At 63.6% G+C, this 10156-nt stretch overlaps 1 protein-coding gene across 1 annotated transcript; it reads left to right on the forward strand.

The window, feature by feature from the left end:
• Window positions 1-816: 816 nt before the first annotated feature.
• Klhl30 (kelch-like family member 30) lies at window positions 817-9561 on the forward strand. The gene is made up of 7 exons (XM_013038008.1): window positions 817-1590; window positions 2609-2744; window positions 4203-4289; window positions 4797-4952; window positions 6018-6206; window positions 7730-7875; window positions 9188-9561. Exons 1-7 carry the CDS (start codon window positions 817-819, stop codon window positions 9437-9439), a joined length of 1740 nt encoding a protein of 579 aa, XP_012893462.1. The 3' UTR covers window positions 9440-9561.
• The last annotated feature ends 595 nt before the right edge of the window (window positions 9562-10156 follow it).

Genomic DNA, 10156 nt, shown 5'->3' on the forward strand with positions numbered 1-10156 from the left:
CTGCACAGCATCAACCAGCCTGGCAGCAGGCTTGTGACTGACATCACGGGCTCTGCCGCGTGAAGTTTCTCTCTGGAAACAACCTCAGGTTGTACCTTGTGTAACCTGCTCTTAACTATGGACCAAGCTTCCCATTACCTGGCTGTGTGATCGTGAGCAGTGCTTCTGTGCCTCAGTTTACCCAGCTGTTAATGAAAGCTTTTATCTGATGGGACAGTCGTTGGACTTAGGGGTCAGTGCAGGGAGAGGCCCGAGCTGTGTCCCGTAGGTGGGCTACACTGTATGTGCAGGGGCTTCAAGGGAGGGCTGGTGATAGAGGCCCGTTAGCCTCAGCTCAGAGAGGGGCGTGGCTCACCCAAGGTCAGCAAGGTCACCTAGGCAGGTCAGGAAACCAGTGAGGCAGGAAATCTGGAATCACTCCCGCGGCCTGTCTAGGAATGTTGGGTCTGGAATAGAGGCTCTTGCTCTGTGCTCTGGGTCTGCACCCGGCAGCCCCGCAGGGTAAGGAGGCCCATGGAGGAGGCCCTGTTCTGCCTGCCTACCTGGCCCTGGTGGGAGGTCTGGCCCTCTGAGCCTCTCAGCTTGCTCCCTGAAAGAAGGGGCAGCACACGGTCTGCCTCGAAGGACTTGGGCCTGGATGAATGGGGCAGGAATGGCAGATGATAGGTACGGGGAGCGGGGGACGGGGAGGGGGGAATGAGACTGTGGCTCCCGTCTGATGCTGCTGTCTTCCTCCCTAGTTGCTCAGAGTGGCCTCAGGCACTGGGTAGATAGACAGACCCACAGCACTACACAGAGCCCCCACGGCACAGCGCCATGGTGCGGAACATGGATGACCTGGACTTCCAGCTGCCCTCTCACGCCCAGGACATGCTGGACGGCCTGCAGCGGCTGCGTGCCCTGCCCAAGCTGGCGGACGTCACGCTGCTGGTGCGTGGCCGGGAGCTGCCCTGCCACCGCGGCCTCCTGGCACTGAGCAGCCCCTACTTCTACGCCATGTTTGCTGGAGACTTCTCCGAGAGCTTCTCTGCGCGCGTGGAGCTGCGGGACGTGGAGCCGGATGTGGTGGGACAGCTGGTGGACTTCGTGTACACAGGCCGGCTGACCATCACGCAGAGCAATGTGGAGGCGCTGACGCGCACCGCCTCCCACCTCCACTTCCCCGCCGTGCAGAAGGTCTGCGGCCGCTACCTCCAGCAGCAGCTGGATGCCACCAACTGTCTGGGCATCTGTGAGTTTGGGGAGCAGCAGGGGCTGCCGGGTGTGGCCGCGAAGGCCTGGGCCTTCCTGCGGGAGAACTTTGAGGCTGTGGCCCAGGAGGAGGAGTTCCTGCAGCTGTCCCGGGAGCGGCTGGCAGCCTGTCTGGCCAGCGACCTGCTTCAGGCACAGCCAGAGCAGAGCCGGCTGGAGGCTTTGCTGCGCTGGGTGCGCCACGACCCCCAGGCCCGGGCCGCCCACCTGCCTGAGCTCCTTAGCCTGGTGCGCCTGGATGCCGTGCCCGGGCCCTGCGTGCAGCAGCTGCTGGCCACGGAGCCCCTGATCCAGGGGTCAGAGGCGTGCCGGGAGGCCCTGGCCCAGGGCCGGAGTGAGGTGAGTGAGGCATGGGAGGGATCTCATGATCCAAAGCACCCTGCGACCTTGCACCACCGTGCCTCAAGTTAGTGTCATGTGACAGCATCGCCATTCACCCCGTCAGTACAGACTGTGGGGCTTAGGGAGGGGAACCGGAAGGGTCCCTGGCCTGAAGGAGCCCAGGACTCAGCAGGGATGAACCTAGAAACTGACCGAAAGCAGAGCGGACCAGCCAGCCCTGGGCGGAGACAGTCTGGGGAGGCTGGGCGTCGGGGCGGGCTCTCTGGAGGAAGTGGCATTGGAACGGGGCCCTGGCGGGAGATGGGAAGGAAACACCATCAAGGAAGGTGGGGCAGCGGGGACTCAGAGGCCACGGAAGCTGCATCTGAAGGTGCCCACAAGCCCTTAAAGGTCCTTCCGTTTGTGATGGCAGCAGACTGGCGTGGGACGGGTCCTCGTGGAACAACAGGCTCAGGTGTGGCCACGCCGAGATGCCTGTGGAGGGCAGCGGCCAGCAGCCTGCCCAGGGCCTGGGGGGTGGACATGCAGGCAGCCACAGGCCCCACGGAGTGTGGATAGTGGATGCAGCAAAGCGCTAACCCTGGCCTCCACTGGACGTCCTCTTTGTCATCTTGTACTTATTAAGGGTGGGAGGTCTGGACACCCAGAGAAGGGCCTGCGCCAGCCACACGACCCATGCAGACATAGGCTGCTGAACCCACTGAGCCGAGGCTCCCCGGCAGGCTGGGAGGGAGCGGGGGACCTGGAGACAGGGACTCATGGAGGGGCCTGAGCACCGGCTCTAGGGTCTCTGAAGGGTGTATGCGGGAGTGAGTGGCTCCAGGGTGGGCAAAGAGTGCCCCCCACAGCTACGCAGCCAGGGCATTCACACACATACATGCACACAAGCCCATGTGCACACGTGTGTGTGTGCGTACATGTGTGTGTGGAGGCCTACCCAGCCCACACACAGGCACCGACACAGAACCCCCTGGTGGGCCTCTGCCGGCTGCTCTGACCCGGCTCCTGCCCACAGGTGCTGCCTGGCCTGCAGCAGAAGCTGCAGGAGGTGCTGGTGGTGGTGGGCGGGCAGGCCATGGAAGAGGAGGAGGAGGGCAGCGAAGACCCCGCCCCCCGCCTCGGGAACTTCGCGTTCTACAACACCAACGCCAGTGAGTACCGGCTGCACCACCCCACGCACGGTCACCATGCCCACGGGGGAGGCGTGCCTGCGAGTGGGCAGGGCCAGAAAGGTGCCCAGACACAGGGGACCCACCCCAGTCCCTGTCCCGGGTGCCTGGTGATTTTCACGGGACTTCCTAGGACACCACGGGCCATGGTGGGAAGGCTGAGCGGGCCTGGGTGGTGGGGCAGCTGTCTTCAGGGAGAGGGAGGCCCGCTGGTTTATTGGGTCCTGGGGCCAGGACAGAGCTCTCCTGCTCACCGTGCCGCACGAGGAGGGTGGCCTGAGCCGCTGCTTTCGTTCTGGCGTCTTGTGTAGCCATGAGAGGAGGAAGGTCTCACGAGAAATGCAGAACCGGGCATGTGGGCGGGAAGCCCACAAGTGAGAACTCGGGTTCAGGGTCAGCTGCAGCAGGGTTCCAACTGGCCCTGACCAGGTGCTGACCTCCCTGGGCAACCCTCTGTTTTCTCCCTGTGCATGGGCGGGCCTGAGCCGAGGGCAGGGGCCCTGGAGCCTGTGTCCCCCACAGTGGCCTCTGTCTCATTTTCCCCGTGCTTGGGGAAGGCTGGTGAGGGCTGGTGGTTTCCTGGGCAGAGGCCGGTCACCGGCTTGGGGGACACCAGCCGCTGGCCTGGCAGGAGGAGGGCCGAGTGGCCATCGGGGGCAGAGGCGATCCGGGGTGACGTCAGGGGGAGCAGCTGGCTGGCAGCGGTGGCCGCCAGTGGCCGGGCCATCCCCCCTGGGGTGACACAGCCAGGAGTCAGGGACACTTGGTCCCTGCCCACAGCACCAGGCTCTGCTCACCGTGAGCCTGGAATCCCACATGTCAAAAACAACAGAGCGCCCCGGGGACTTCCGCAGCGCCTCCCCTGGTTGCAGGCTCACGTTGCTATCTTCCCGAGTGTTCCCTTATCCCTGCTTCAGTTCACCCTGGGAAGCAGCAGGAAGGCAGCTCCACCTTGGTCCATCACTCTGTTCTAGCCACTAGCACACCTTCCGGGGCGGCCGCGGTTACCCCCACTCCATGGCGGGGGGGGGAGACTGAGGCTGGGTCTGTGGAGGCATGGCGGCTGGGGGTTGGTTGGTTCCTTCACGGCCTCATGCGCAGAGCAGGGACCCAGGATGGACGAATGAACCAGGGATGAGGGACACGGGCGTCATACCACAGTGATAGCCACACCCCTCCTGGCTGAGGGACTTAGACCCAGGCTGAACGGTCCACCCCAGGCCAGGGTGAGCCTACAGCCTGGGTGCCATCCTGTGCCCAGTCTTCATCCGGGCACTGAGGGGTAAGATGAGCTGCAGGGCTGGCTCTGGCACGTCTCCCAGGTGATGCCCTCACCTTGGTGGCCAGTGGACCCCTCCATGCCCTTCCCCACTGGTGAGTGGGTCACTTCTGCAGCCGGCGTGAGGCAGAGCACTGACCCTCGCCCGTCCCGTCCTCCAGGGAGGTGGATGGCTCTCCCGGACTTCCCCGACTACCACAAGTGGGGCTTCTCGCTGGCGGCGCTCAACAACGACGTCTACGTCACAGGTGGGCAGCCGGGGTCAGCTTCCAGGATGCCTGGCCAGCGCCTGGCCCAGCGAGGGCCCCGGACCCAGCACTGCCCACTCAGCGGGACCCCTGAGGGAGCCAAGACCCCAGGGCTTCCCCCACGAAGGCCGGGAGGTGTAAATCCAGCGTGTACTGGTGGGTGCTCATGGTTTGAAGGCCCCGGCCGGCTCTACAGGGCCCCAAAGCCAGGCCTCCCAGGAAGCACTGAGTATGGGGCCTCTCTCTGCTTCTCAGTATTGAGGAGTTAAAGGCCCTATAAGATTTGGTTGAGGGAGGAAGTTTCTCCTGATGAGGTAACAACACTTGTCTCTTTGGGGGGCCGGGGGGGCCGGTCCCATAGTAGATGCCACCCACAGTCTTACCCCGGGCCCATGGACTGGCATGTTCAACACCTTTGCAATCACAGCCTGGCATGGAGGGCGGACGGAGGGGCTTCGGGGCTCAGCCTCCGCAGGCCCACAGAAACTCCAAAACCTCTCCTGGCAGGCGGCTCCCGGGGCACCAAGACTGACACCTGGTCGACCACCCAGGCCTGGTGCTTCCCCCTGAAGGAGGCAGCGTGGAAGCCCGTGGCACCCATGCTGAAGGCCCGCACCAACCACGCCAGCGCCGCGCTCAACGGCGAGATCTACGCCATCGGAGGTGAGGCCTCGCTCCCCGCCACTCGGCTCTAGGGGCGTCTCCTTCCTGCGGCATGAGCCTCTCCCTTCACCCCCCAGGGCGCCCTGGGGGACCAGTGAGCCCCACACTAGCCCCCCTCCGTGGGCTCTTGGAATCCACGGGGAGGGCAGGCGAGGTAGCTGGCTCTGTGCTCCCGAGGTCTTGGGACAGAACGAGCGGGACAGGTTGTGCCGACGGAGGCTTCAAGTCCCTGGGAAGGAGGACCAGACCATTCCAGACAGGCTTGGCGCTAGCCCAAAGCCACCGGGTGGGCCCTGGGGTGGGAAGTCCCCGGGGGCCTTTCTGTTGTTGTCATCTGTCAGGCCTAACCCAGGGCACTGCAGCAAGGAACTATTGAGAAGTGTAGAGGTCCCCAAAGTCCCCCGGGTTCAGCCCAGCTCTGAGCCCCACCGAGTGCGCCGTCTGTCCTGGCTGACCCTTTGCCCTGGGTGGCAGCTGGGTTCTTGGCCACAGATCAGATGGCACACACAGTCCCAAAGCCCCAGCACGCCGGGCCCCCAGGGCCTCACAAAGGCTGACGTCAGACCCACAGGGGAGCAAACGTGCTTTCCTGCTCCAGCCACCTCCTGACACCCCTGAGACCTGGGCTGCCTACAGCTCAGGAGCCGTCCTGTCCGCAGACCACATAAGGCCTGCAAAATCACCTGGCACATGACAGGCAGACACGCACACTTCTCAGGGGCTATTGCCTGTACCGGCAATTTTGTATGGCCCATAAACACAATAAACATCCAAATGGCCTTCCACAGAAGAGGGTCCCCATGCTTAGGACGGGGCTCCCTGCAGACCCTCCTGGTTGCACGGGCCCACTCCCTCCGCTTCTTGGCACGGGCCTCCCAGAGCCCCAGCTCCCCTGCGCGGATGTGCTCGCGGCCTTGGAGCCACGCCACCCTTCGCTTGCCTTCCCCCAGCGGGGCACCCTGGGTTGTCCTCAGCACCCTAGAAAGCCCTAGACCCGAGTTTGCCGGCCCCCGTCCTCTGCCTTAGCCCTGCTACCCTGATCCGACCGGGAACCCCGCCCCACAGGCACCACGCTGGATGTGGTGGAGGTGGAGAGCTATGACCCCTACACGGACAGCTGGACGCCCGTCAGCCCCGCCATCAAGTACGTCAGCAACTTCTCGGCCGCCAGCTGCCAGGGCCGGCTCTACCTGGTGGGCTCCAGCGCCTGCAAGTACAACGCTCTGGCCCTGCAGTGCTACAACCCCGTGACAGGTGGGCAGACTCGGAGACACCCTCGCCCCAAGGCCTGTGCCAGGAGGGTCAGGCCCACAGGCCCCCACGGAAAGGCTACAGTCCCACGGGCTCACACCTGGAATCCGAGCTACTCAGGAGACTGAGATCTGAGATTGAGGTTAAAAGCTAGCCCTAGAAGGAGTCCATGAGGCTTTTTTCTCCAATTAACCACCAAAAAAACTGGAATTGGAGCTGTGACACAAGAAGTGGAGTCAGTGCCCACTCAGCTCAGGGACAAGAACTAGGACCTGAGTTCAAGACCCGGTACTATTTCAGAAAAGAGAGAGGGGCAGCAGGGCTGAGATAGGAAGCGGGCGGCCTCTCACCTCTTACAAGGGCCTCATCCGCGGGAGAGGGGAGACGCGCAGGGAGAGGCCAGGGCCTGGAAATCCAGGGAATCAGCTCCCAGTGAGGGACAGTGAGGGGCAGTGAGGACAGTGAGGACAGTGAGGACAGTGAGGGGCAGTGAGGACAGTGAGGGGCAGTGAGGACAGTGAGGGGCAGTGAGGACAGTGAGGGGCAGTGAGGGACAGTGAGGACAGTGAGGACAGTGAGGGGCAGTGATGACAGTGAGGGGCAGTGAGGACAGTGAGGACAGTGAGGACAGTGAGGACAGTGAGGGACAGTGAGGACAGTGAGGGGCAGTGAGGGGCAGTGAGGACAGTGAGGGACAGTGAGGACAGTGAGGACAGTGAGGGGCAGTGAGGACAGTGAGGACAGTGAGGACAGTGAGGACAACGAAGAAAAGGAAGGACAAGGAAGAAAAGGAAGACAAGGAAGAAAACGAAGGACAAGGAAGAAAAGGAAGAAAAAGAAAGAAAAGGAAGAAAAGGAAGAAAAGGAAGGACAGTGAGGAAAAGGAAGGACAGTGAGGACAGGGAGGACAGGGAGGACAGTGAGGAAAAGGAAGGACAGTGAGGACAGTGAGGACAAGGAAGAAAAAGAAAAAAACAAAGAAAAACAAGGAAAACAAAGACAACAAAGAGAAACAAAGAACAAAGAAAACAAAAGAAACACACAGAAAACACAGAAAACAAAGAAACAAAAGGAAGAAAAAAAAAACAAAGAAAACACAGAGAGGAAAGGAAGAAAAAGAAAGAAAAGAAAACACAGAGAACACAGAGAGGAAAGTGAGCAAAAGGAAGGACAGTGAGGACCAGTGAGTGGTGTTTGTGGCAAGCTCCACCCAGAGTGACCTGGACCAGGAGCTGGCAGGATCGCAGACCTGCAGGAGAAGAGGTTGGGGGGGGCTGAGGCAGAGCCCCGGGGCAGCATAGGTCAAGGCGCCAGGAGTGTGTCGGGCTGGGTTGGCTCGTGGAGTTTCCAGGCCCAAGTCCTTTCTGAGGATGAGATTCTCGGGCACTCCCGCTGCCAGGTCTTCCTGAGAGACAGGTGTGGAGGGACTTCCCGCCCGGGGCAGTGCACCGGGCTTGACGTGAGCAGCCCAGCCGCTCTGACTGCCCCGGACCCACGGCCCCCTGCTGAAGCACCTGTGCCCACAGATGCGTGGGGCGTGATCGCCTCGCCCTTCCTGCCCAAGTACCTGTCCTCCCCCCGCTGTGCCGCGCTGAACGGGGCGCTCTACCTCATCGGGGACAACACGAAGAAGGTTTATGTCTACGACCCTGGGGCCAACCTGTGGCAAAAGGTGGGTACCCACCTCCCGCTGCCCCCCGGGACTCCTTCATGGCAGAAATCAGCCTGGAGGCCATGGTGGGGGGATTTCCCACGGGGCTGGGGAGAAAGCCGCAGGCCTTGGGTCTCTCTCCGGGCTCCCCAGCATCCTCCGGCCGTCCCCAGGAGACGGGATAGAGAGGAGCTGGTCGCCACTTGTGTCCCATCCCCTGCCTGCCTATTTTCCCAGAGTGGGGGGCTTCTTCCTTTTTGGAGATCAAATCCAGGCTCGGCAGCTCCTTCCTGTGAGCAGCGGAGCTGTGGGTCCTGGGGAGGTCCGGCTGGGGAGGGCCCTGAGCTGTGAGTGTGGGGGGCCTGCCAGCCTCCACTCTCAGCCCTCCCCGTCCATGCCAGCCCTCAGCCCCTCTTCTTCCACCCCTGGCTCAGGCCATAGGGTGGCCTGTGGCCACTGCAGAGGCCAGCCCGGGGCACAGCCTGGCCTTTGTCCTCCTGTGTGTGTGCCTTCGTCCCCAGCTGCATGCTGAGCCCCTGCCTGCAGCCTCCCCAGGCCCTGAGCCAGCTTGCCTGGTGGCAACAAGGCCTCAGTGTCCTGCTGCCCACAGCTGCCCACAGCTGCCCACAGCTGCCCCTGGCTCCGCTGACCTGAGGCCCCTGATCCTGTGCCCCGAGGTGGTGGGGGAGGAGAGGGGTAGGTACAGCATGGCCCAGCCAGGTGCTCTGCTCAGCTTCCCACCTGGATTGCAGCTGGCTTCAACCAGGCCCAGGCCCCAGGCCGGGCTGGGGTCCCTGCCGTGCAGGGCCACCCTTGGCCCTCCTTGAGCTTGGGGAGGGGGTGGTCCTGGCCACTTTCTTCATGTGGAGGCTACACAGAGCCTTCCCCACAACCCCAGGCTCCCTCACGGAGCCTCTGTTGCCGCGCAGCCTCTGCAGACCCTGGGCTCAACCACTCACCGGGCGGGCGGAGGCTGGCCAGCAGGGGGATGGGACCCAGGGGTCAATCAGGGGTCATGCGGGGGCTCAGCCCTCCCCGGTGTCTGCGGGGGCGGGGCCACATCTTGTCCCCATGTCCCCTCTGAGGAAGCTGTCCAGATCTTCCCAGGCCTCGCTGGAGACTGGATGGAGGCAGCACTGGCTCAGGCATCTGTTCCCCCACCTGCCAGGGCCCCTCTGACTCTACGGGGTGGAAACGTCAGCCTGGGAGGTCCCAGTGGGCGCTCTGGGAAAGGGCACCCCTGCCCGGACCCCTCTCCCCGCACCCCTGCCCCTTCCCAGACCCCCTCCTTGTGTCCCGGCCCTGCGCAGACCCTGACTCTGAGCCTCGGCAGGTGCAGTCCCAGCACAGCCTGCATGAGAACGGGGCGCTGGTGCCGCTGGGCGACACGCTGTACGTGACGGGCGGCCGCTGGCAGGGCATGGACGGCGACTACCATGTGGAGATGGAGGCCTACGACACTGTGCGGGACGCCTGGGCCCGCCACGGCGCCCTGCCCCGCCTCTGGCTCTACCACGGAGCCTCCACCATCTTCCTGGACCTCTCCCTGTGGACGCAGCCCTTCGGATCCTCTCCGGAGCACTGAGCTGGGCGGCTCCCGGGGTAGCCCCCCACCCAGGGCCACGAGGAACAGCCCAGACCACCAGATGGCACAGCTCAGAGAACACGGCTTAGTCTCTGGAGCCTCCACACCAAACGCCGGTGACAGACCCTGGTACGGCGTGGGCAGGGGGCCGGTGCTCTGCTGCCTCGGGGTCCTAGCACCTCGGACACCCCCAGAACCCTCGGGTACCTGCCACCTCCACCACCACGCCTCCTGCCGCTGCCCTCCCTCCGCAGAGCGGCGGCGACGATGGACACTGAATGACGGGCAAGCGGTGATGGACACGGAGGCCAGGCCTCCCTGCTGGGCCTGGGGATGTCGGTGCTGCTTTCAGGTCGGCTTCTGGCCCAAAAGGGCCCCACCCCTCCCTTTACGTCCCAGCCGCCACCAGGGGCGCCACGGAGGCTCAGGGGAGGCCGGGGCTGGGGCGCCAGACAAGGAGCGAGGGTCCAGCCTGGAGGAGAGGGTGCCAGGAATCCGCCACCTCCCGCTTCCTGGGGCAACTTCATCCACACAAAGGCTCTTCCTCACCAAGGAAGTTCCCCGGGTACGGATCTAGACGGGGCGGCGGGCCTTCAGGAAGGTTCTTGAGGCTTTGCTGCCTTGCTCCCAGCAGGTTCCCGAGGGGACAGTGACAGGTGGGGTACCGGCTAGCCTCTCCTGCCAGCCAAAGTATAATCTGGGGGGGACCTGAGCTCG

This window comes from Dipodomys ordii, unplaced genomic scaffold (assembly GCF_000151885.1).
Source record: "Dipodomys ordii isolate 6190 unplaced genomic scaffold, Dord_2.0 Scaffold1, whole genome shotgun sequence".
Classification (NCBI taxonomy): domain Eukaryota; kingdom Metazoa; phylum Chordata; class Mammalia; order Rodentia; family Heteromyidae; genus Dipodomys; species Dipodomys ordii.

Coding starts and splice junctions, on each gene's coding strand:
- Klhl30 (XM_013038008.1), top strand. CDS start 817: ATGGTGCGGAACATGGATGACCTGGACTTCCAGCTGCCCTCTCACGCC. Junction 4,953..6,017: donor CGAGATCTACGCCATCGGAG/GTGAGGCCTCGC, acceptor CCCGCCCCACAG/GCACCACGCTGGATGTGGTG. Junction 7,876..9,187: donor GGGCCAACCTGTGGCAAAAG/GTGGGTACCCAC, acceptor GAGCCTCGGCAG/GTGCAGTCCCAGCACAGCCT.